This window comes from Trachemys scripta, chromosome 3 (assembly GCF_013100865.1).
Source record: "Trachemys scripta elegans isolate TJP31775 chromosome 3, CAS_Tse_1.0, whole genome shotgun sequence".
Taxonomy (NCBI): Eukaryota; Metazoa; Chordata; order Testudines; family Emydidae; genus Trachemys; species Trachemys scripta.
The window spans coordinates 50,242,280-50,269,423 of NC_048300.1; the positions used below are offsets into that span (position 1 = coordinate 50,242,280).

The window sequence follows — 27,144 nt, forward strand, 5'->3', positions numbered from 1 at the left end:
AGTGGGCTGTAGCCCACGAAAGCTTATGCTCTAATAAATTTGTTAGTCTCTAAGGTGCCACAAGTACTCCTGTTTTATTAGGCAAACTGTCAGCTTCTAGGATTGTACCATGTTTTGAACGTGGCAAGTTGAAAGCAGTTTTACAGGAAGAATCAAATGTAATTAGTAATATGTAAATCACCAGGGAATTACTGATACACAACTAATCATTGAAATATTTCTCTTGTACTTCTTCTCTAATAGACTACTATTGTGTTGTATGTGTGTGGTGTGTGTTTGTCTGACAAGTTGCATGCTATTTTTAAATGTTTTCTTGCATTTGCAAAAGTTAATTGGAAATTGAAATGCACAGAAAAAATCTGGAAGATCAGTCATTTTAGATGGGGAAGGGAAATCAACTTCATGGCCTATCAGTCTTCACCAGGTCCCTTCAAATAGGTTGTGATGGATTACAATATGCTTGTTTTTCCCTGGAATGAGACAGATCTTATGTATAGAACTTGTGTTAGCTGTACCAAGTTGGTGGGTTACACAGAACAAAATATGTATCTGCAATTGCATCAGGTTTTGTAAACCAAATACAGGAATGTCTTTATTTTAATATGTATGGGTTGGGAGTTACAAATCTCCTAAAATAGCATAGTGAACATTTTAACAAATATAGTAAAGATTTTTTTTATAATACTGATCATTTGGTAGAGATATAAATGCAAAATAGAGTAGTCATCTGTTTGCCAGACATCCATAATAAATTGGTATTTATTGATTATTGATGAGAAGTGAGTATCATTTACAAAGTAAAGATTTCATTTTAAATGCTAGAGAACAATACATTGTTGATTTGTATACCCTTTACTTCAAATCCTTTTTTAAAGATGCTAGCAAAAAAAACATAACTCTCAAGAGAAAAACAGCATTACAGGTTACCACCAGCAATCCATGCTAAATTGCAGTATTTTCCTGCAAAATGATAAAGAAGCTTGTTTTATTAATATGCTGTCCTTAGAAAACACTATTTCTTTTCGAAGGCACTCTTGAATGACAAAAAATACTTCCTTGGTTTGAAATGGTCTTAATGGTTGAACACTTACTGAATCTAAACATGAGAGCTGAATGGATTAAACCAGACCTGTAAGCAGCAAAGAGCAAGTTCTTCTTCAAGCAATTTTCCACACAGATCCCACTGAAGGTGTATGTGTCTTGTGCATCTTTTAGTCAGCAGTGTCCTTTAGGGGGTGTTCATGCACCTTGTACACCCTCATGCCACCTACAGCAAGATTATAAAGGATGGAGCAGCCTCAACCTGCCACTCTATTCCTTCTGACCTCCCAAGGCAGCAAGTCAGAACTACAGTGTCCTCCTGCCTCCTTGCTTAGAATTAGGGTAATAGATAGTTATAGTCACAGACTTTAAAGCCAAAAGGGACCATCATGATCATGTAGTCTGACCTCCTGCACATCGCAGGCCACAGAACCTCACCCACCAGCTCCTGTAATAGACCCATAACCTCTGGCTGAGTTACTGAAGTCCTCAAATCATGATTGAAAGACTTCAAGTTACAAAGAATCCACCATTTAATCTAACTTAAATCAGCAAGTTACCCAGGACCCATGCTTCAGAGGAAGGAAAACAACTCCCCCACCCCTGGGGCTCTGCCAATCTGCCCTGGGGGGAAATTCCCTCTCAATCCCAAATATGGCCATTAGTTAGACCCTTAACATATCGGCAAGACCACCAGCCAGACACCTGGGAATGAATTCATTGTAATAACTTAGAGCCCTTCACACCTAGTGTCTCATCTCCAGCCATTGGGAATATATTCTACTAGCAGTCGCAGGTGGGCCACATGCCATTGTAAGCAATCTCATCATACCATCCACTCCATAAACATACCAAGCTCAGTCTTGAAACCATTTAGGTTTTTTGCCCACACTGTTCCCCTTGGAAGACTGTTCCAAAACTTCACTCCTCTGGTGGTTAGAAATGTGTCTGATTTCAAGCCTAAACATGTTGGTAGCCAGTTTATATCCATCTGTTCTTGTGCCAACATTGGCACTTAACTTAAATAACTTCTCTCCCTCCCTGATCCCTCTGATGTATTTGTAGCGAGCAATCATATCTCCCATCGGCCTTCATTTTGTTAGGCTAAACAAAGCTCCTTAAGTCTCCTCTGATCATCCTTCTCTACACCTGTTCCAGTTTGAAATCATCTTTTTCAAACATAGGAGACCAGAATTACGCAGTATTCCAGATGAGGTTTCATCGCCAGGCGAGGATATTTTCTCCACAAATGGAAAATCAAAAAATCACCAAATTGTGACTGTGGTGAGGTACAAATCATGTGACACATCACAAACAACTGTCCCATTTACGCTTACAATAGAGGTACAAGGAGGATCCACCTAGCTTATCCCAAAAACTTTAGAATGGCTTTCAAATCTTAAAATTCAATTATAATCCCAGCCCAATGCTTTTCAAATGTCATACAAAAGAAGAACCAATGAATATATAATGGTAATAACATATCCCTATCTCTACTGGAAATACCTCATCTCATACATCCTAGAATTGCATTAGCCTTTTTCACAGCCACATCACATTGGTGGTTCATAGTCATCGACCAGTACAACCAGGTCTTTCTCCTCCTCAGTTGCTTCCAATTGATATGTCCCCAGCTTATAGCAAAAATTCTTTTTGTTAGTCCCTTAGTGCGTGACTTTGCACGATTAAATTTCATCCTGTTTCTATTACTCTTGTTTTCAAGGTCCTCCAGATCATATTATATAATATTACCATAACCCTATTCCCTGAAGAACTCCCTTAGTAATCCCTCTCAAGACTGGCTGTTTACCTATCAGTATGATCTGTGGTAGTCTCCCCTTTAACCAGTTCCTTGCTCACCTTTCTTGTATTAATTCTTGTATTAATCCCCATCTTTTCAAATTAACTACTAATTCCCCATGTGGAACTGTATCAAATGCCTACTGAAATCCAGGTAGATTAGATCTGCATTTTCTTTGTCTAAAAAATCAGTTATCAGTTCATTAGTTTGTTGTTAAGTTTCATTTAAGCTCACTGAGTTTTAAAAAAAAAGGTGGGGTTGGGAGTCTTTTCTTCTTTCAGTCTTGCCTAAGTAACAAGGGTAGGTCTGATGGCAGAGTGCAAATCCCTAGGTTTAAAATATGCCCAGGATGCAAAACAGTTGTGCTTGGTAATGATGTACATTCAATATGCCTTCTTATTTCAGAGTAACCCATTCTCCTAGTAAGTATACTGTTTGAAACTGTCTTTCTAAGCATGTTGAAAAGATACATGATGCCAGATTTAAATGATTTTTGATGGAGAAGTCATGTTTGTATCTTGAACTCTGTGCTCTCTCCTAATAAGCAGTCTTCTTGGTTTCAACTAGTGCTTTGATTATGAGACACATTACTCCAGGAGCTAAACGGTCTTCTGGCTCTGAAAGACCTCAGGCTTCCCTGAAAAAATCTGAGTCTTCCCAGCAATCCTGTTCAGATCAGTAACTGACAGCTGCTGCCTGAGGTAGGAGGGAGTAGAGGTCTTCGGAGGGGGCTCAGCACTTTTCATCATCTCCAGTACCGGCAAAAAAGGCTAAAGGCTTCACAGTTCAGGCTTCACAGTTCTAACTTGCTGTGTCTGTTTCATTGGTATAGTCTCATTGATATAGTGCAGGGTAGGCAAACTTTTTGGCCCGAGGGCCACATCGGAGTTACAAAACTGTGCCTCCCCACCCCCATCCACCCCTCCCACTTCCCGCCCCCTAACTGCCCCCCTCAGAACTCCCGACCCATCCACCCCCTCCCGGGACCCCACCCCCTATCCAACCCCCCTGCTCCCAGTCCCCTGACTGCCCCGACCCCATCCACACCCTCACCCCCCTCACAGTCCCCTGACTGCCCCCTGGAACCTCTTCACCCCTTATCCAACCCCCTGGGCCCAGCCCCGGCCCACTTACCATGCCGCTCAGAGCAGTATGGCTGCGGGGCAGGAGGATACAATGCGGGAGGGGCTGGGGGCTAGCCTCCCTGGCTGGGAGCTCAGGGGCCGGGCAGGATGGTCCCGCAGGCCGTAGTTTGCCCACCTCTGGTATCGTGCGTCTTAGAAGGTTGTGGAATCCTGTTCCTCTGCTACGGTACCACATCCTTTATCTTCCATGGCCTGGTTTGCATCCTCAGTACTGTATGTTCTAGAGTCTTCAGTATGGCATCCTGATAAGAAGAATCCCTCTGCTGAGACTTCTACACTGGTACTGTCAGTCATGATACCATCACCATTAATACTCCTTCCTGTTTTTGCACAAGCTTTCACGTCTGCTGATTTGAACATCATTACAGAACCTTTGCTGGATGTCTCTCCTTTATCAATTGCATCAAAGTCTCAGCCAGTACAGGAGCCCAAGTTTGCAAAAAAGAAAATCTCCTTATATTCAACCTTTGTGGTACCTCTACTTACATCACCTTGGGGATCTGCACTTCCCTTAGAGCCAGGGGTTGCCAACCTGTAGCTCCGGAACCGCATGCGGCTCTTCAGAAGTTAATATGCAGCTCCTTGTATAGGCACCAATGCCAGGGCTGGAGCTACAGGTGCCAACTTTCCAAAGCTCACTGTTCAACCCCTGCCTCTGCCACAGGCTCTGCCCCCATTTTACCCCATCCCCAAGCCTGATGCACCCTCGCTTTTCTCCTGGCCCCCCAGAGCCTCCTGCATGCTTCATGAGGCACAGGGATGAAGGGGAGGCACTGATCAGCGGGGTGGCTGGCAGGCGGGGTGGGGGAGCTGATGGGGGCTGCTGACATAATACTGTGGCTCTTTGGCAATGTACATTGGCAAATTCTGGCTCCTTCTCAGGCACAGGTTAGCCACCATTGCCTTAGAGGAATTTTCTTTTTCTGCATCTTCACCTTCTCATAATACCAGGCACCCTTCTCCTAGGACATCTCCTTATTCACCTAGACTAATTCCTGAGAATAGCTGGGGGGGGTGGGGGAATCTTGTTATAAATGGAGAGATATTCTGGAGAGATCTGAAATTCCATGGTTCCCACCTTTGTGGCACCGTATGCCCTTCCCATATGGATGGCAGTCTTAGTGATATTGGCCAACATAGAATCCAAATCCTCACTTGTCTGCTTCTGATTCAGTTGCAACAAGATCAAGGTTAAGTCACCTCCTCCCAAGGAATCTACAAAGGGGGTTCAATAGTCACATCAGGAGCTCCTTCGAGGCTCTGAACAGGAAACCCATAGCAAGGACAAGGACTTTGTTGAAGATTATGAGGCTCAATATGGCCCCAACTTCATCTACAAGAGATGAATTTCAAGCCTTTTGGGACCTCCTTAAAAGAATGGCAAACGCTCTAGAAATTTGTCTGAAGGTGATTCAAGAAAGGTCCTATAAATCGTTTGACATTCTGCACACAACATCACAGGGTCAATTGGCCATGTCTGTCATGGATGATATTATTGAGCAGGCCTGGGATTTGTAGCAACACTCAGCATCTTTGTCAGACACACCAAAAAAGGAAGACCACAGATTTCAAGTCCACTCCTAAGGGGTTTGAGTTACTCACTTGGTCCCTGAGTCTCTAGTTTTGTCACAGCAGCTCACGAAAAATCTAAGCTGCCTGGCCCTCCTAGGCCTATGCCCATGGGTAAGGAGTTCAAGAAGGTGGAACTTTTGGGGAAGAAGTTTTATTCCTCAGCTAGCTTGCAATTTTGTGTAGCCAACTATCAAGTTTTGTTGGCCAACTATGATTTCTTGCAATAGAATAAAGTTTTGAAGTAATAGAGCCATCTACTGACCATTTTTACATCAGAATGAAACAGTGGAGACATTTTAAAATAAAAAACAACCGCAGTTAAACATTTTTAAAAGTTATTTTAAGACAAATTAGATCAAAAGACTTCAATTTAGCATTTGCAAGATTGATAGCGGCACCTTATGATAATTTCCATCCCAGAATACTGGAAGAACTGGCACATGCGATTGCAAGTCTGGTAGCAAGGATTTTTAATAAATTTGTCTATTTGGAGATGGAGATGTATGACTGGAGAATAGCTAACATTGTACATATATTTAAGAAAGGAGAAAAAAGTGATCCAGGCAATCACAGACTTGTTAGTCTGACCTCAATAGTATACCAGGCTTTAGAGCAAATTTTGAAAGAAAGAATAATTAAATTCCTACCAAAGGTAAATCATGCCAGATTAACCCAATATCCTTCTTTGAGAATGTAACTGATTTTTTTAGATAAGGGAGATGCAGCACTGTCACACTAGGAAACTTGTAGTGGTCTAAAACAGTGCATGGCACTCTGGAAATTTGAAGAACTGCATTTCAGCTTGCTGTGCACTGCCTGTTCAATTAGACATGCCCACAGAGATTTATGACACAGCCACTTGGAGATAGATCTATTCATACTTTGACATAGTATTGATCTCTTGATTTAGCATTTTGATCTGATGCTTATTTTGGGAGAGCTGTTCTGGAATCTTTAATTAGTCTTCCTCAGCATTCTTCAGGTTGTCATGAGTGGAGAGCCACAGTTTGGAGATCAAAAGGAAAGATTATTTCCAGTAACATCTAATATATAGCCTGTGCAGACTCTCATACTCTTTCCTACTTCTTTGGAATCCTTCCATGGATTCATTGAAATGCTGGAAGTAACTGAGGATGATTGTAACTTTGGGTCCCTTTTATAACGTACATCCTAACTTTCAGATCTACAATGGAGCAATCCATACTTATTAAAGCTAAAAATTTAGAAATTTCGATATTATGTGCAAATGATTTAGTACCCTGCTTTGCATATCTCATGAATATACATCACATTAAATGTCTAGCTTTCCAATGTGCGCCTACTGATTTTATTGTGAACACAAATAATGGTGCATGTGAAATTGCCCAGTATATAAATATAGCAATTAATGTTACATAGTCAAGTACTTAAAAGTTAGGAAATGCCTATGAAACATAAATTCCGGTTCTTGTTCATACACCTTATGATGCAGTCAGCCTTATTTCTGTCATTCCTAACTCTGAGTGCTTAATTTTGCAACCTTAATAATGTTCTTTTAATGTAGTTTTTTGTGTCATTTCCTTTGTTTAAAAAAACTGAAAAAAACAGAAGTTCTTTGAGTGATTGCTCATGTGTATTCCACAATAGGTGTGCGTGCTCACCATGTGCACCGCTGTCGGAAGTTTTTCCCCTAGCAGTACCCATAGGGGAGCTCCCCTACCGACCCCTAGAGTGGCACCTCCATGGCACAGTATAAGGGGTGCTGTGCACTCCCCCCATCTTCAGTTTCTTCTTGCCGCCAGTGAAGGTGCTTCGGAACTGCTCTGTTCCAGCTTTGCTGCAGTTCTCCTCCAGAACTCTTGTTCGTTCAGTCTAATAGTACCTGTAGTTAGTAGTTCGATTAGTTTTAGCTTAATTTAGTTAGTGCGCCTGGGCCGGGGCATGCCCCATGCTCCGGGTTTTAAGTCGTATGACACTTGTAGGCGACTGATGCCAGTGAGTGACCCGCATGCGAACTGTTTATGCTGTTTGGGTAAAACCCATCTCAGCGATCGCTGCAAGATTTGCAAGTCGCTCAAGCCTCAGACCAAGAAGCTTGAGAGAGAGAGAGAGAGACATTAGGCTCTGGGCCATCTTGATGGAGTCGGCGTTGACCCTGACTCAGGTGCACCGTTCCGCGTTGGCACCAGGTACTACGGTGTCAGTGCGTGGCAACCCCCTGGCGCCATCTACCAGTCAGCACCGCTCCAGTCCACGGGGCATGCTAAGAAAGCTAAGAAGAGGCCTTCTCCGCCGCGGCACCAGAGCAAGACTGGGGGAGAGGCTAGACCCATGTTGGGCAGTCCTTGGTCCCCATTGGCCTCTAGGCCTCTGACTCAGGTCGAGCAGAGTAGTCCAGCCCATTCAGAGCAGGCTTCCCCGGATGTCCAGATGCCCTCCATGCCAGAGGACCTGCAAGCGGCCTGGGACATTATCATGCCGGTACCAGGAGCACCGTCAATGTTGGCCCCGCGGTCCAGAGGCAAGCCGCCACTGGGATCTCTGCAGTCACCCCTGACTCGGTACCAGTCATGGTCATGTTCCCGATGCCGTTCACCGCTCAGCGATCATCCCATGCGTAGTCCATGCAGGTCACCATTGACCCCCACCAGGTTGTCTGGCTTGGTTCCAACTGACAGACTCCAGGCACCGCTCTGCCTCAAGGAGCGGACACAGACGGGACCGAGGCAGATGACGCCGAAGGTCCTCGTCTCTGAGGAGCTATCATAGCCAGTTGTGACACGAACATCGACACCGTTCTCGTTCATTGTCTCGCTCCAAGACCCTGCCACGGCACTGCTCCCACAGCCCTGGGCATCGATCGCTGGTGCAGATCCGCCCACCGGAGCCAATCACAGAGCAGCTGCTACTAGGGTGACCAGATGTCCCGATTTTATAGGGGCAGTCCCGATTTTTAGGCCTTTTTTTTATATAGGCTTCTATTGCCCCCAACCGCCTTCCCGATTTTTCACATTTGCTGTCTGGTCACCCTAGCTGTTACCGGCGATACCATTCCTCCACGTTGGGATCACGGTCTCGTGGTCGGCACCACTCCTGGCACCGCCACTCCTGCTGGTCCAGGGACAGCGGCAGGTCATACGTCAGCCTGGCCTCCTTTCGTAGTCGTCCATCGATGGTCAGGCCAACCAGGTCAAACAGCTGTCCCACCGGTGCCACAGTAGGTGAAGTGGCACTGGGCCCCATGGCCAGCACAGTGGTACCAGTGAGCACCGTGGCCCCCAACTCCGCCCCCAGTGGGGGCCCGCTTGGTGGCCGGAGACTCAGAACAGCCATCGGCCTCTCTCTCCCAGCCTCCAAGGAAGGAGTCGGTAGGATGTGCATCTTCAGCGCCGTGCCTGGAGAGCGACCAGGCAGTGGCTCCTCTGGTGCCGGTGGACATGCAAAGTACCGCCCTGGCCTCCTCACCCTCCCCTGATGAGGCGATTACGGCCCTCCTCCCTTCATCTCACAGGAGGACTCTAAAGCCCACCAGGAACTATTGAAAACAAGGCATCAAACCTCAACCTTCAGGCAGAGGAGGTGGAGGAGCCCTCGGACTCCCTTTATAACATCCTGTCCACCTCGGTTCCGGGCAAGGTGGCCTTGCCACTCAATGAAGGGGTGGCAAAAATTTCAAATGCCTTGTGGCAAACCCGGCCTCATTGCCCCCCATCTCTAAGAGAGCAGAACGCAAGTATTTTGAGCCCACCAAGGGACATGAATACCTATACACCCACCCTGCTCCTAACTCCCTGGTGGTCGAGTCGGTCAACCACAGGGAGCAGCAGGGCCAACCAGACCCATCTCCGAAAAATAAAGATTCAAGGAGGTTGGATTCATTTGGGAGGAAAATTTATTTAACTTCCAGTTATGGGTGGCGAACTATCAGGCTCTCCTGGGCTGATATGAGTTCAATCTGTGGGACTCTCTTCCCAAGTTTGAGGACTCCCTCCAGGAGCGTGACAGAAAGGAGTTCAAAGCTCTGGTGGAGGAGGGTACAGCGACTGCCAGGGAAAATCTTCAGGCAGCTTTGGATGCTGCGGACACAGCTGCGCGGTCCCTGGCCTCCGCGGTGTCCATGAGAAGGGTGTTGTGGCTCTTGCTGTCTGGGCTGTCCAGTGAGGTGCAGAACTCCTTGCCGGACCTCCCGTTTGATGGCATGGCTCTGTTTGCGGAACAGACGGACATAAAACTGCATGGCCTGAAAGACTCCCACACTACGCTTAAGACTCTTGACGTCTATGGTCCAGCTCCGGCTAGACCTAAGTTTAAGCCGCAGCAGGCTCCCACCCAGGCCACCCACTCTAAATACGAGTCCCCTTATAAAAAGTCGTGGGACTATAAGAAACGCCCGCAGAGACAGTCTCGGTGTGCCCCCCAGCCTGGGTCCTCCAAGGGCAAACACACAGGGAAACGGCAGTTTTGATGGGGCACCCAGGGGCGACCTACCAGTTCACCTCAGGGATCCACCCACAGTAAAGCTTCCCTTCTCCAACTGGTTGTGTGCTTTCCTCCCGGAGTGGGCGCAGCTGACCTCAGATCGATGGGTCCTCAGCACCATGTCCCAGGGCTACGCCCTCCAGTTTACCTCTACCCCGCCCAGCCACCCTCTGCCCCTGTCCCTCCTGGGGGACCCCTATCACGAGCCTCTGCTTGAGCAGGAGGTGGAGCGGCTCCTTGGCCTAGGAGTTGTGGAATTGGTGCCAGCGGAGTTCAAACGGAAGGGGTACTACTCCCGCTATTTCCTTATCCTGAAGACCAAAAGGGGGCTCGGACCCATCCTGGACCTGCGAGGCCTGAACCACTACATAGTGAAGCTCAAGTTCTGCATGGTCTCCCTGGCCTCCATCATTCCCTCCCTGAATCCCAGGGACTGGTACGCAACCCTCGATCTACAGGACGCATACTTCCATATCCATATATTCGAGGGGCACAAGCGCTTTCTCTGTTTCATGGTTGGACAGGAACACTACCAGTTTACGGTCCTCCCATTTGCCCTGTCCACTGCCCCCAGAGTATTTGCAAAGTGTATGACTGTGGTGGCGGCCTACCTCAGGCACCGTGGGGTCCAGATCTTCCCCTATATGGACGACTAGCCGGTCAAGGGCAGCTCCTGGTCGCAGGTGCAGGATCATGTGGCGCTCCTTCTGTCCACGTGCGCAACTCTGGACCTGTTGGTAAACAACACCAAGTCCACATTAGTCCCGGTACAGCGCATAGAGTTTATCAGGGCAATCCTGGACGCCACGTCGGCCAGAGCCTTCCTCCCACCGGACAGGTTTGAGTCCCTGAAAGGGCTCATCAACACAGTCACAAGGTTTCCAGTGACAACAGCCAGAGCATGTCTCCAGCTCTTGGGTCACGTGTCGGCATGCACATATGTGGTTCACCACGCCAGACTCAGGATGAGGCCCTTCCAACTCAGGTTGGCCTCTGTGTTCTCCCAGGCCAGAGACAGGATGAACAAGGTTCTCACTGTACCCGGGCCAGTGATCGCCTCCCTACACTGGTGGTCCTCCCCAGGGAGCATGCTCCATGGGGTCCCGTTCAGAGGCAGGCCCCCGTTGATGGAATTGATATCCGACGCATCGGACCTGGGATGGGGAGCCCATGGGGGAGACGTTCAGACCTAAGGTCTGTGGTCTGCACAGGACCTGGCCAGCCACACAAACGTCAAAGAGCTCAAGGCAGTCCGGCTAGCATACATGGCCTTCTGCTCGCACCTGGAGAGCAGAGTGGTCAGGGTTCTCATGGACAACACGGCCTCGATGTTTTACATCAACAGGCAATGCAGGGCCTGATCCTCTGCCTGGAAGCCCTCAAGCTGTGGGACTTCTGTATAGCCCCCGACATTTGCCTACAGGCCTACCACCTACCGGGCACCCAGAACTCGCAGGCAGATCACTTGAGCAGGGACTTCTCCTCTCAGCACGAGTGGTCTCTTCACCCAGAGGTGATGCACAGACTTTTCCAAGAGTGGGGAACTCCCCAAGTGGACCTGTTCACAACTCGGCAGAACCGTCGATGTCCCCAGTTCTGCACCCGGGGGGGGCTGGGACGGGGCGCTATCTCCGATGCCTTCCTCCTATCCAGGTCAGGCCAGTTCCTCTATGCCTTCCCCCCATACCTGCTGATCAGCAAGGTCCTGGAAAAGATAAAGATGGACAGGGCCCGGGTCCTCCTGATTGCCCCAGCATGGCCCAGGCAGTATTGGTAAGGGATCCTTATGAGCCTGGCAGTCACCCTGCCATGGCCGTTACTGTTCCACACGGACCTGCTCTCCCAGGACCAGGGCTGCTTCCTCCACCCCAACCTAGTGGCACGCCACCTCATGGCGTGGCTTCTCAATGGTTAGGCTGGAAGGAAAAGACGTGCTCAGAAGGGGTTCAGCACATCCTCTTGGAAAGCAAGAGACCCTCCATGCACTAAGCCTACTTGGCAAAGTGGTCTCGGTTTTCCGGATGGGCGGCTGAGCAGGGCATTTCACCCATGGCTGCCCCGATCCAGCTCATTTTGGACTACCTCCTTTACCTTAGGGCCCAGGGCCTGGCGCCCTCATCCATCAAGGTGCACTTGGCGGCCATATCGGCCTTCTACCTGCCGGTGCAGGGGCACACAGTATTCTCCCATGCTGTGACTGTCCGATTCCTCAAGGGATTGGATCGTCTCTTCCCGTACGTTAGGCCCTCAGTCCTGCAGTGCGACTGAACTTGGTGCTGGCCCGGCTGATGGGTCCCCCATGTGAGCTGCTAGCTACATGCTCCTAGTTGCACCTCTCGTGGAAGGTAGCCTTCCTGGTGGCGATCACATCAGCTAGGCGGGTCTCGGAATTCAGGGCCCTGACCTCCGATCCCCCGTACACGGTGTTCCATAAGGATAAGGTCCAGCTCTGCCCACATCCTTCGTTCCTCCCGAAGGTGGTCTCCGCCTACCACATGGGTCAGGACATTTTCCTGCTGGTCCTCTGCCCCAAGCCCCATGTGTCCAGTGAGGAGTGCCATCTCCACACACTGGATGTGAGACGGGCTCTGGCCTTTTACCTGGAACAGACTAAGCTGTTCAGGAAGTCTTCGCAGCTGTTCATCTCGTCGGCTGAACGCATGAGGAGTCAACCAATCTCCACCCAGCAGCTCTCCAACTGGATCACCTTGTGCATCCGTACCTGTTGTGACCTGGCGGGAATCCCTTTGCCGCCGATTGTAAGGGCACACTCGACTAGGGCTCAAGCCTCATCTGATTCCTTTTTAGCCCATGTCCCCATTCAGGACATCTGCAGGGCTGCCACATAGTCTTCAGTTCACACGTTCACCTCGCACTATGCGATCATCTCCCAGACCAGGGAAGACACCAGGTTCGGCAGGGCCATGCTCTGTCCCGAGAATTTGTGAACTCCTATCCACCTTGATATAGCTTGGAATCACCTATTGTGGAATACACATGAGCAGTCACTCAAAGAAGACAAGACAGTTACTTTTTCCATAACTGGTGTTCTTCAAGATGTGTTGCTCATGTCTATTCCACATCCCGCCCTCCTTCCCATCTTTCACAGTTGTCTGGCAAGAAGAAACTGAAGGTGAGGGGAGAGTGCAGCACACTTTATACCGCGCCATGGAGGCGCCACTCTAGGGGTCACTAGTGGCGCTCCCCTACGGTTACTGCTTGGGGAAAAACTTCCGACACTGGTGCACGTGGCGAGCACGCATACCTACTGTGGAATGGACATGAGCAACACATCTCAAAGAACACCAATTACAGAAAAGGTAACTGTCTTTTCCATCATATAGCTTCATAGTGACACCCAGATGCTGCATCATCAGGGTTGGAAGCTTCATATCCACTATACAGACCTCTGCCTCTTGAGCTAACTGAGTAACTGATAGCAATAGTAGCTCATCATGCTAGCTCTAGAAGGGAATGATATGCACTTTGTCAGTTGGTTTCACATATATTTGCTGACAGCAGAGGAATGGTGAGAGACTCAGGAATCTTGAGTTCTGTTTGGGCCTGTGGAGTAGAATATGCTGTAATAGAGAAATTTTTGCCTGTTCCTCTCTTGCTTGGCCCCTTCTGCCACTCCCTTCCAAACTGCTCCTCTCACAATCCTATTTCTTCCCCACCCCAAGCTTTTTCTCCAAGTCCCATTCTCCTTGGCTGCCACTCCTTGTCCACTCCTCAGGCATCTGATCCTAGTCCCAGTATCCTTGCCCAGTTCAGTCCCCTCTCCCCAGCCAGCCTCCAGTCTTTACTCTGTTCCTCCCTGCCCCCGCAGTCTGCTTCCATGAGGTCCTCATCTAATCTGTCTCCCATCCCCCACAGCAACTTGTCTCAGGCCCTTTGCCCAGTCAGTCTCAGTTCTTCTCCCCATAACCTGGATTCTCATCTGATTTGTCCCCTCTTCCTACCACCCTTGTTCCCCCCCAACACACACACACACACACAGTCTTATTGTCCAGCCAGACCCCATCTCCCCTCCATTTCTCCTTGTCTGATCCTAGTGCCCTCTTCCCACTGCCAACTGGCTCCCAGTCATCCACCCATATTTCCCTCGCTAGCTTCCAGTCTCAGTCTCCACCCCAATCCCAGTCTGCTTGCAGAGCCACTCATAGTTTTCCGTCTGCCCACCAGCTCTCTGTCCCAGTCTCCTTGTCCAATCAGTTCCAGTCTCAAACTTCCTCCCCTGGTACCCCAAGGGAGTTACATTCCTGCACCCCTCACCCCTTTGGCCCAGTCCCAATCTCACTAGCATCCTTGTCCTAACCTTTATGGATATGTCTTTCCATATTCCCTGGTCTGACTTTAGTCTCTTCTCCAGTCCAGTCAGGCCTCTTCTTTCTCCACACTGCCTGGCAGCCAGAAGGGGCCTCATTGAGAGAACATGATAGTCTTCATGCTCTCAGTTCTGGTGCCTCGCCCTACCCTATCACAGAAAAGCTGAGAACAGCATTTACAGGCATGCTCCTTCACTCTGTGAGGATACAATATGCAGTTTTGTCAGTGCTAGGAGCTGTGAGGGTGGAATCTTCAGAGATTTTAGCTTCTAAATTCTACTGAGCAAGTGCAACCTGAGATTTTTCAGAGGCTTATAACTCCGCCAAATTTGGATGGATTTTTAAAGTAACAGGAAAAGGTAAATCCCTGACACAAAACACCACCTACCAAATTTAAAGTTCCTGATCCAAAGCATGGAGGTGCTAGATCTTTGAGAAGAAAAGGACATACATTTAATATGGCAAAAATAATGTATTTTCCCTAATTTCATTCTCAGAAATGGCTGAACCTTTCTAGCTGTAAATTAAAAAAAAAAATCATCATTAGACAGATATCCAGTATGGAAAATTTCAATACAAACACTTAAATACAGCAAAGTTATGAGCAACTGAAATGAGGGTCTAATAACAAGAACTGTGGGGAAACAATAATAGGCAGAACTACCATTTGATTTATGAGCAGCAGTGAACATTACTTTCTAACATTAAAATGGTGAGATTAATAGGTTGAATTGTATTTTTAATAGATCACATGGACCAAAGAAAAATTGATGGAGGAGTCAACCATATTTGTGGATTTTCTGGATATGAACACACCTCTTGAAAGTAAAATCTATCGAAACATCACTAACTATGAAAAACTTGTTTCTGTCTTGGAAGAATTTCAAACTAAAATGAACTCAACGAATACTAAGGTATAAAAAACAGATGGCTTGTTATCTGTAGCTATTCAATAAAATTTTAGAAATATTTTGAGCATGCCAAAATGCTGTTTTTTCAAGTATAGATATGTAAGTTGTGATAAAAAATAATATACCTAGTTTACATTTGTACATGCAATCTGGACAATTATTATAGTACACAGTTACTTGATATCTGCATGTGGTGAGTATTTAAGTACACAAGTGTGAGTTTTGCAAGCATGGCAGGTGAACAGGTGTGTGTGTTTGAAAATGTAGTCCATGAGAGCTAGTAATTGGTGTTCTATTATTTTCATTGGGATCATTGGTTTCAGTTAAGAGTAGAAGGATGATCTTATGGTTAATGCACTGAACTGAGACTCAGGAGATCTGGGTTCTATTTTTAGCTCTGGTACAGACTTTCATGATGACTTTAGACAGGTCACTTATTCTCTCTGGTCTCAGTTTCCCTTCTGGAACATGGCACAAGGATTCTGTGCAGATAAATTCATTAAAGTATGGGGGACACACAGGTACTATGTGATGAGCACCAATATAAGCCTATAAATAAATAGTCTCTCACCAACTAATCTGTTCTAGTAACTGTGTTACTGACTGTCACTGGACAAAGTTAAGCTCTCCCTAATTCAAAAAGAATAATATGAAATCTACTGAATCATAGTAGCTATCATAAGAAAAAGGATTCCATTTGTCTCAAATTTCAAAGACTACTTACCATATGGCATGCGGTCTTATCCTTCTTTCTACCAACCACTCATTGTCATGTATCAACTCAGTGAGACGAGAAATAACATCAAAACTAGATTTTAAATTAATACAGTATTTTTTTAAATCCCTCCTTTTCCCCAACTGAAAGTTAAACTATGCTATCCTTTCTTAATTTAGCATTGTTTAATGTTAAATAAATGTTTAATGTTGCCAAAGGACAACATTACATGAAAAATGCATGACAACATTTCATTATTTTTGTCACCAGAATAGTTTTACAGTGTCATCAAGGAGTTATCTTTACTTTCCTATTCACACTATTAATGAAATGTCTCTTAAAGCCTTAGAATAGGACCTCCTTTCTTATTAATTTAATAAATAATAATACACTTTAAAAGTGTTACCAGAGAATTTCACTAACTGAATTGTTGCCAATGATCCATAGCACAAATTCTGCCTTCACGTCTCTGTACCTGTCAGTGCAGAGTTCCCCAAATTCAGAGATACACTGATGTAGTTCCACTGCAGTTGGAGTTGATTTGTTAGACTTGTATATGGTGTTCATGTCTCCTGTATGCTGTAGAGAGCAAAGCTTCCCACAAGTTCCCAATGTGCTGTTAGGGGAGAAACAGTGCTGAGGCCATTAAAGAGGGTAGAGTGGCATATAAAATGAGGAATAGGGAGAAATAGGGTGCTGAGATGTAGGGATGGATGGCAACATGTAGAGTCTTGAAAGTGAGGATAAGGAACTAAAATAAATTGAATGATAGAGATAATTGACATGGACAGCAAGGAAGAATAATTTAGCTGTAGCATATTGAATGGATTGGAGAAGGGAAAAGAGCAAGGCATAGAACTAGAGAGGAGGAGGTTGCTATATTACTTGCAAGAGAGATCCAGGTGCAGACCAGAGTTTGTTAGTGAGGACAGGCAAAGGGGTAAACATCAACTTATTTGACCAGGGCTGGCTCCAGGGTTTTGGCCGCCCCAAGCAGCCAAAACAAAACAAAACAAAAACCAAAAAAAGCTGCGATTGCGATCTGCGGCGGCAATTCGGCAGAAGGTCCTTCGCTCCCAGGTGGAGTGAGGGACCGTCTGCCGAATTGCCGCCGAATACCTGGACATGCCGCCCCTCTCCGGAGCGGCCGCCCCAAGCACCTGCTTGAGAAGCTGGTTCCTGGAGCCGGCCCTGTATTTGACATCAGCTTGTCATGGCTGTTATATTGTATACGGACCAAATTCTGCCTGCAGATATGCTCAAGTTGAAATTAATAGAAATTACTTGCATACTGGTATGGGCAGAAGTATATACAATATATTGAAGTATATATTTTTTTCAAAATAATAAACACTATATTAGCATCACATCTCAGCCACAGGCTTCTTTTTTAAATTTAAAAATTAATCAGAATACAAGTTATTCTGCTAATCATCATCACAAGTTTTATTTCTGCCCAAAGAAGTCAGCAGATATGTCTAATTCTTCTTCGAGTGCTTGCTCATATCCATTCCATTAGGTGTGTGCGCGCCGCGTGCACGATCGTCGGAAGATTTTCTACCCTAGCAACACCGGCGGGTCGGCTGTGGAGCCCCCTAGAGTGGCGCCTTCATGGCGCTGAATATATACCCCAGCCGACCCGGCGCCCCCTCAGTTCCTTCTTACCGCCCCTGACGGTCGTTGGAACTGTGGAGCGCGGCATAGCTGTTCTCCACTCTCCCTAGCTTCGTTCGTTAGCAGTTATAGTTACAGTTCTAGTGTTAAATAGTTAAATAGTTAAAATAGTTTGTAAAAGTTGTTTAGTTGTTATACTAGTTCAGGGGATTAAGGGGGTCGTCTCCCCCTTTCTCCCCCGGCCGCGGGTCCGGGCTCATGCCCAAAGCTCCCGGCTTCAAGCAGTGCGCCTCCTGCGCTAAACATATGCCCACGAGCGACCCGCACGACTCCTGTCTGAAGTGCCTGGGAGAGTCCCATCAAACAGATAAGTGCAAGATCTGTAAGGCCTTCAGACCAAGGACCAAGAAGGAGCGGGACTTTCGGCTCCGGCAACTTCTGATGGAGGCGGCACTTAGTCCTGACGCTCCATCTACAAGTCAGGCCCCGGCACCTAGCGCCTCGGTGCGCAGTGCCCCGGCGGCACCAGCCACGACGACCACGCGAGTGGCGTCAGACAAGCCTCCCCGGCACCGGACCTTGTCGGCACCGCAAGCACAGCAAGTGCCTAGGCGCCGTTCATTATCCCCAGGGCATAAAAAAGCCCATAAGACGGGGGCCTCCGTGCCGAAGACGCCGGCTCCCCCAGTGCCGGGGGTAGAGCCGCGTCCGCCGGTGGAGCACCGGAAACAGGTGCCTCCAGCACCGTCGACTCCGGCGCCGAAGCCGTTGAGTCCGGTGCAGATAGCGTCTCCACCGAGACCGGCGGTTATACAGTGCCTTCCGTCGACTCCAGAGACCTTCGAGGCGGCAAGAGACTTAATAGCTCTCACAGAGCCGGCACTGCCCCAACCACCGGCACCGAAGGCACCGTTGACTCGCCCGGTACAGTCGAGGGGGAAACCTGCCTTGATGCGCCCTCCATCGCAAGGGCTGGAACCTCGGCACCGATCCAGGTCCCGAAGCAGGTCCCCACGCCGCTCGCAGTCCCGGCACCGAATATCGCCTCGGCACCGGTCGTACTCGCGGCCAAGATCTTCTTCGCGGCACCGCTCTACGTCTCGACACCGCTATGATCGTCGGCACCGATCAACGTCGAGACGTAGTTCTCGGCACCGCTACAGTCGACGCTCGACGTCGAGAGGCCGCTCCCGGCACCGGGCATACTCCAGGTCCTCGTCGAGGTCCAGATCTGACTCCCGGCACCGACGAGGTCATCGGCACCGGTCACGGTCCCGGCACCGATCGCCGGCACCGCGTAGAGATAGATCATCTCCAGACCGGCACCGTGCGGCACCGCAGCCCACGGGAATCGTCTCGACGCTCTCGGCACCGCCGTGGCCATCGAGATCGGTGTCCCACTCCTCGGAGGACCTCTCGAGATCGGCATATCCCCCTCAAGGGCAAGCCGAGGAACAGGACTTGGGCCATTGGCGGGAGATGACAGAGGACCATTCTCATGGCCCATCTCACTGGTCGTTCTGGACCCCGTGGGCGTACCATCAGGAGCAAGGGGCTCCAATACCCTCGACCTCTCGCTCGAGTCACTCTGTCAGAAGGGCCCCGGAGTCCACCATCTCTCGGCCTCCACCAGGGGACATGGAGGCTTCCGTGTCCGCACCGCCTGACGCCCTGGACCCAGGCGCAGGTGATGCTCCGGCCCAGGAACAGGGAGACCAGGACCAGCCCTTGGATCCTGTTCCACCGGAGGCATCTTCCTCTTCTTCGCCGGACGAGGCAGTGGCGGGCACATCGTGCACGGGCCCACCTCCAATAGATCTTCGGGCTCACCAGGATCTTCTGCGCAGGATGGCCCGTAATATGGACCTGCAGGCGGAGGAGGTAGTGGAGGTGCACGACCCGATAGTGAATATCCTCGGAGCGGATGCCCCATCGAGGGTAGCGTTACCCCTGATCCGCACGATACAAACTAATGCGGATACGATATGGCAAACTCCTGCCTCTATCCCACCCACAGCGAGAGGGGTGGAAAGGAAATACTTTGTCCCGTCTAAGGACTACGGGTACTTGTATACCCACCCCCAACCGTGTTCACTGGTGGTGGCATCAGTGAACGCACGAGAGCGGCACGGCCAGCAGGCTGCAGCGCCTAAATCAAAAGAGGCTAAGCGGCTCGATTTGTTTGGCCGTAAGGTTTACTCAGCCGGAGGGCTGCAACTTAGAGCGGCGAACCAGCAGGCGCTCCTAAGCCGCTACAACTTTAACTCCTGGAACTCTATGGGGAAGTTTAAGGAGTTGATTCCCCAAGAGTCCAGGGAGGAGTTTGGAGCCATGGTAGAGGAAGGTAAGAAGGTGGCTCGAACCTCCTTGCAGGCCTCCTTGGACATAGCAGACTCGGCTGCGCGGACCCTGGCTTCGGGTATCGCTATGCGGAGGATCTCCTGGCTTCAGGTTTCGGGTTTGCCTCCGGAGCTGCAGCAAACCCTACAGGATCTGCCCTTTGAGGGACATGGATTGTTCTCGGACAAGACAGACTCTCGCCTGCAGAGCCTCAAGGACTCGAGAACAATCATGCGCTCCCTGGGGATGCATGTTGTGGGCCCTCAGCGCAGACCATTTAGGCCGCAGCCTCAGCGCTTCTACCCCCCCCCCCCCCGTCAGAGACAAGACTCGGCCCGGAGGCGAGGGCGAGGTGGTAGGAGAAGGTGGACCGGCCCTCAACCCGGCCAGAACCAGGGGCCACCTAGACCACCTTCAGGCCCCAGGCAGAACTTTTGAAGGTGCGGTCGAGGACGGCGCCCCAGTCATCCCCCAGGATCCAGCCCCCTCCTTTCGGGATCGTCTCTCCCACTTCCACCGTGCTTGGTCCCTTATAACTTCGGACCGTTGGGTCCTCCGCACGGTGGAGAGGGGATACGCTATCCAGTTTTCTTCTATCCCCCCCTCCCACCCCCCTTCCCCGTCCCTCTTCAGGGACCCTTCTCACGAGCAACTTCTTATACAGGAGGTTTCTACGCTCCTGGCCATGGGGGCCATAGAGGAGGTTCCGATAGAGTTAAAGGGCAGGGGATTTTACTCCCGTTATTTCCTGATCCCCAAGTCCAAAGGAGGTCTGCGGCCTATCTTGGACTTGCGCGGACTCAACAAATTCGTAGTAAAGTTGAAGTTCCGCATGGTCTCTTTGGGGGCCATTATCCCTTCCCTCGATCCTGGAGACTGGTTCGCCGCCCTCGACATGAAAGACACATACTTTCACATTTCAATTTACCCACCTCACAGACGCTTCCTGCGATTCGTGGTAAACACGGTGCACTACCAATTTGCAGTTCTTCCCTTCGGCCTATCCTCGGCCCCAAGAGTGTTCACGAAATGTATGGCCGTCGTGGCAGCGTACCTTCGTCGGCAAGGGATACAGGTGTTCCCGTACCTAGACGACTGGCTGGTGCGCGGTCGCACCAAGGAGCAAGTTCAAGCTCACGTCCACATAATAGTGCACACATTCAACGAGTTGGGCATCCTACTCAACAAAGACAAATCCACTTTAGAACCTACCCAGAGAATAGAATTCATCGGCGCAGTTCTCGACTCCAAACGTGCACAAGCCATCCTGCCAGACAACCGCTTTGGCACCATCACGAACCTCATTCAAGGGCTACAGGCCTTCTCAACTACCACGGTGAGGTCGTGCCTTACCCTGCTGGGTCACATGGCTTCCTGCACGTACGTAACCAGGCATGCCAGACTTCGGCTTCGCCCACTCCAGACCTGGGTGTCATCAATATACCGTCCACATCGGGACAGCCTGAACATGGTGGTCACGGTCCCGAACTCGGTCCTGGCCTCCCTCACCTGGTGGCTAGATCACAATGTGGTCTGCGAGGGGATGCCATTTCACGCCCCACAACCCTCTCTGCACCTGGTCACAGACGCTTCATCTCTGGGTTGGGGCGCCCATCTCAACGAACACCATACCCAGGGCCTGTGGACTGCACCCCAGCTAGCCCTGCATATCAATGTTCGGGAATTGATGGCGGTGCGCCTGGCGTGCCAGGCATTCCTCAATCTCCTACGTGGCCGCTGTGTGTTGGTTCTCATCGACAACACCACGGCCATGTTTTACATCAACAAGCAAGGAGGAGCACGTTCGTCAATTCTATGCCAAGAGGCCATTCGCCTGTGGGACTTCTGCATCGCCCACTCAATCCATCTCACGGCATCGTTCCTCCCTGGAGTCCAGAACACTCTAGCGGACCGACTCAGCAGGTCCTTCCAGACGCACGAGTGGTCTATCCGTCCGGACATCATACATTCCGTCTTCCAGAAGTGGGGGTTTCCCCAGATAGACCTGTTTGCATCCCGAGACAACAGGAAGTGCCACATGTTCTGCTCCCTACAAGGTCGAGCTCCGGGCTCCCTCTCGGATGCGTTTCTCCTTCCCTGGAAAGACCACCTGTTTTATGCCTTCCCTCCGTTTCCTCTGGTCCACAAGGTACTGCTCAAATTGCGCAGAGACCAGGCACAGGTAATTCTGATTGCTCCAGCGTGGCCGAGACAACATTGGTACACCACACTGTTGGAGCTCTCGGTTCAGACACCGATCCCGCTTCCATTATGTCCGGATCTCATATCTCAGGACCACGGTCGGCTGCGTCACCCCGACCTGCAATCACTCCACCTCACGGCGTGGCTGCTCCATGGTTCACCCAGGCAGAGCGGCAATGCTCGCACTCTGTCCAACAGATCCTGCTGAGCAGTAGGAAGCCCTCAACACGGACCACGTACCTGGCCAAGTGGAAACGGTTCTCCTGTTGGTGCGAACAACGAGCCACGTCCCCGTTGCAGGCACCCATTCCTTTCATATTGGAATATCTCCTCTCCCTAAAACAACAAGGGTTGGCGATATCTTCAATTAGAGTTCACCTGGCCGCTATATCGGCCTTTCACCCAGGGGAACTCGCGTCCTCGGTATTCTCTAACCCGATGGTTGTTAGATTCCTCAAGGGCTTAGACCGGACGTACCCACAACAGCGTCATCCCGTCCCGACGTGGGATCTCAATCTGGTTCTCTCCAAACTCACAGGTCCCCCGTTCGAGCCACTGGCCACCTGTTCACTTCTGTACCTATCCTGGAAGACAGCCTTCCTCGTAGCCATCACCTCAGCAAGGCGCGTTTCTGAACTCAGGGCGCTTACATCTGAGCCCCCTTACACAGTTTTTCATAAGGATAAAGTGCAGCTTCGTCCACATCCTGCCTTTCTCCCTAAGGTGGTTTCTACATTTCATATCAACCAGGACATATTTCTCCCGGTCTTTTATCCCAAACCACATGCCACTCGCCAGGATCAACGTTTGCATTCCCTGGACGTACGAAGGGCCCTGGCCTTCTATGTTGACCGCACAAAGCACTTTAGAAAGACGACGCAACTCTTCGTTGCAGTGGCTGACCGAATGAAAGGCTCACCGGTCTCCTCGCAACGCTTATCCTCCTGGATTACGTCTTGCATCCGGACTTGCTATGACCTGGCAGGTGTCTCAGCACCGCACCTCACCGCCCACTCCACGAGGGCCCAAGCCTCCTCGACTGCTTTCCTGGCGCAAGTTCCGATCCAGGACATTTGTAGAGCGGCAGTTTGGTCATCAGTCCACACGTTTACAGCCCACTATGCACTAGTGCAACAGTCCAGGGACGATGCTGCTTTCGGATCAGCGGTTTTGCACACAGCAATGTCTCACTCCGACCCCACCACCTAAGTTGGGCTTGGGAGTCACCTAATGGAATGGATATGAGCAAGCACTCGAAGAAGAAAAGACGGTTACTCACCGTTGTAACTGTTGTTCTTCGAGATGTGTTGCTCATATCCATTCCAAACCCGCCCCCCGTCCCCACTGTCGGAGTAGCCGGCAAGAAGGAACTGAGGGGGCGCCGGGTCGGCTGGGGTATATATTCAGCGCCATGAAGGCGCCACTCTAGGGGGCTCCACAGCCGACCCGCCGGTGTTGCTAGGGTAGAAAATCTTCCGACGATCGTGCACGCGGCGCGCACACACCTAATGGAATGGATATGAGCAACACATCTCGAAGAACAACAGTTACAACGGTGAGTAACCGTCTTTTCTGCTATGTGCTCCTATTTTCAGATGCTGCCTCCCTGTTCCCCATAGACCATTGCTATCCCCACAACAGTTTCAACACATTTAAAAAAAAAAAGGAAATTTCCACACAAACATCTTCATTAACTAAAAGTTAAGGTTGTACAAGTATATTTTTTGCTGCTGATCAGGCTGGAATTACATCCTGGCCCCATTTCAGTTGATAGGAATTTTATCACTGACATCAGTGAGACCAGGATTGCGCCCTGATGCTGCACAAAATTGAAAAATAATGAGGGAAAAAAATAACCAAACTTTACTAAATCATAAAAATTTGGGGCAAAGGTTTGGTGCCTTATATAAACTGGTTAACAATCTCTGCCTAAGATCTTCTGGAGTTCTAACAATTTGTTTTTAGTGACTACATCACTGGTTCATATAATGATACTTTCATAAACTTTCCTCCCCACCTCATCTCCCTCCATTTCCCCAAAATGAATCCCCTCTGCTGACCATGAAGCTCACTGAGGAGAGTCAAGGAACAAGAGATTTTTGGTCATTTTGGTTGTCCCCACTGCTGTTAGTCCATCTTCTTCTGCACTACTGTAAATCCACTCTGTCCCACATGAAGCTAAATCCTTCTCTCACATACATGGTTATACTGTAATGCTAATTAACGTCAGTAGGGCTGCACCACTGTAACAAAGAGCAGATTATAGTTTATAGTACTTGCTTTTGCAATCTGAGTAGGGTATTGTTGGATAGAATGGACAGAGTGCAGCGAATCAGGGAGATTAGTGGCAATATGGGTAGCAGCAAGAGGATCTCTGTAAGTGACTTTGAGAGAGGCAGTCAAGAGGATAGGAAAGAGAAGAAATAAACATCTATTATAACTTTTCTAGTTATAAAAAATAGAGAATAGGGAATCGAGCTGTCTCTCCCAGCTCTTCTAGGTATGTTTCCCCCGGGCTAGCCCCTTCCCCTTACTTACCTACTGTAAATATCATTTGCCATGTGCAGCTGCTTTCTTATTGAAGTGAGCTTGTCTTTTTTGCTTCCCCAGACTTCAATGGTGTTCTTTAAGGAAGCTGTAGAACACACTACAAGGGCTGCTAGAGTCTTTCGGCAACCAGGCGGCCACATGATGCTAGTAAGAATATTCATTTTTTAACATTTACATAATTCTAAATTTAAAAAATTTAAGAATCCCAATGGAAGAGGGGGTTTATACAGAATTTCCACTTGCTGTACTTACTAAGAAGATTCACCTAAACCATATTACTTTCTAGCAAGATAAAATCAGAGCTAGCACTTGTATCTTTTGAGGTTACTATCTTTAGGATAATAAGCTGAGCTTTGTATTTTATTTTAAAATAAAATATTCTGGCACTGAATAATGTTATCCATCCATCCATGTTCCTTGTATGACCATGTCACCCCAAAATTCTCCAGGAATCCTTTACCTTGAGAAGTCTTTGTTGGAGAAGTTGCCCCCTTCTCCTGTAACTTTCTGGAAGAATCAGGTAGTCATTCCTCCAATCTTATATTTCGAGAAGGGAATACCTTGTGTAGTTGTTGCACCCAGACATGTAAAGAACTTTGTGGAGGCAGCAGCTGGAAGCTACCAGTTCCCCTATTTGGCAGTAGCAGGGCACAAAAGCCTTCCACTTCCTATATAGCACTCTGTACATATGTGAGGGTGTCTGAGGTGTCTTTTAGGTCCCAGCTGGTGCTTCAGTAAGGCCATGAACTTTTCCTGCTCTGGTTCTCCCTAACGAGCTGGGCAGCCCCAGACCATACAGGCTCTTTCAGGCTTGGGGGACAGCTGATTAAAGATATCCAGTAAGTATGATATTAAGAAGTAAGTAGTTATCCACCCTGAGTTGTGAAAAATCTGGAATTTATTTTTTTCCAGATTTTATTTTAATTTCTTTGTCACTCTGAAATATTTACAATAATAAAACATATATTAGAATGTTTTTATCTTAGAAACATTACACTCTAATCCTGGTCTATGAATGCAAACTTATAATAAAGTTAAAAGTTAAGTGATGAGAACATTAAAAGATTCTTGCTACAACTATCCTCTCCATTATTTACTGCTCCCCAGTTTTTGTGTCATCTGCAAACTTTATCAGTGATAAAAATGTTGACTAGCATAGGGTAAAGAACCAGTTCCGGTGGGAACCCACTAGAAATACACCTGCTCAGTGATGATTCCCTATTTACTATTACATTTTGAGACCTATCAGTTAGTCAGCTCTTAATCCATTTAATGTGTGCTATGTTAATTTTATATTATTCTAGTTTTTAAATAGTTTAATGCCTTACAGAAGCCTAAGTATATTATGTCAACACTATTACCTTTCTCAACCAAACTTGTGATCTCATCAAAAAAGATATCAAGTTAGTTTGACAGAATCTATTTTCTGCAAACCTATTTTCATTGGCATTCATTGTATTACCCTCCTCATTATCTGTGAAGATGATGTCTAATATAGAATTTCCCTGTGTTGGATGCAATACTTTTTGAGTTAGGAAATTGTCATCTATAATACTAAGAAACTCCAAGGATGTTTTAGTACTGGCAGCACAAGACATCCAGCAAATTGAAGTCCCCCATGATTACACAGCTAGTATTGCCCCACCAGAACTTTCAGCAACATATGGAGGCCCCACAACTGTTTTCTTCTTCCCTAAAGCATAGGGAGAAGAGAAAATATTGGAAGGAGAGGACAAACAAAAATACTCTCGAGACCGGAATTAAGATCCAGAGTCTTTGGCACCATAATTTACACACCTGACTACTATTTCTGTGTCCTGATGTAATTTCCAAAGACACCTTAGAATTCCTATCTTAACGCCAACCTCAGCTGACTGGTGCTGACATCTCAGTACACTAGCTTTTGTTCATACTGTAGGTGAGTCAGGTGAAGACACTAACAGTCGCTCCCCCACTTTGTGCTTTCAGTTCCAGGGATGGATCAGATAAACTTTGGTGACTTCAGGAATAGACATTGAGGCACTTCCAGATAGTTCTTGGCCAGTGGGGCTTTGGACTCTAGGGACTATTCATCCTCTGCTAGTTCCAACAGGAGCTATTCTTATCTGTACTCTTGGGCCTGCTGGTGGTATTTTATGCCATAACCTGCATAAGGATGTGGCCTTTTTCACGTGGTTCTTGCTCCACTTGTGGAGAACTTTAGACATCATAGAAGGAGATCTAGGCATCCAGCCTCATCTCACTCCCATTGTCCTCTCAAGATGTCAAAGGCTCATTCGCTCTCTTTTGTTTGCTCTTCTGTGGATATCCCTATTGTTGAGGCACCAGCACTAGTATCATCACCTATAGCCAAGATCACTAATAATCAGAGGTTCGTGATGTTGAAGTTAATATACAGAATATCTGCTCTCCTCAAGAGGAGTTTGTGAGACAATGTGGAGTGTTCTTGAATATCACTACCAAACAA

At 48.3% G+C, this 27,144-nt stretch overlaps 1 protein-coding gene across 1 annotated transcript in view; it reads left to right on the top strand.

Annotated features, from left to right (window-relative positions):
- The window catches only part of DNAH14 (dynein axonemal heavy chain 14), a 499,756-nt gene that overhangs the window by 339,193 nt on the left and 133,419 nt on the right, over window positions 1–27,144 (top strand). The window contains exons 53-54 of the mRNA XM_034764559.1: window positions 15,092–15,259; window positions 24,738–24,824. Of these exons, the coding sequence (XP_034620450.1) occupies window positions 15,092–15,259; window positions 24,738–24,824 (255 nt within the window). The remainder of the gene's footprint in view (window positions 1–15,091; window positions 15,260–24,737; window positions 24,825–27,144) is intronic.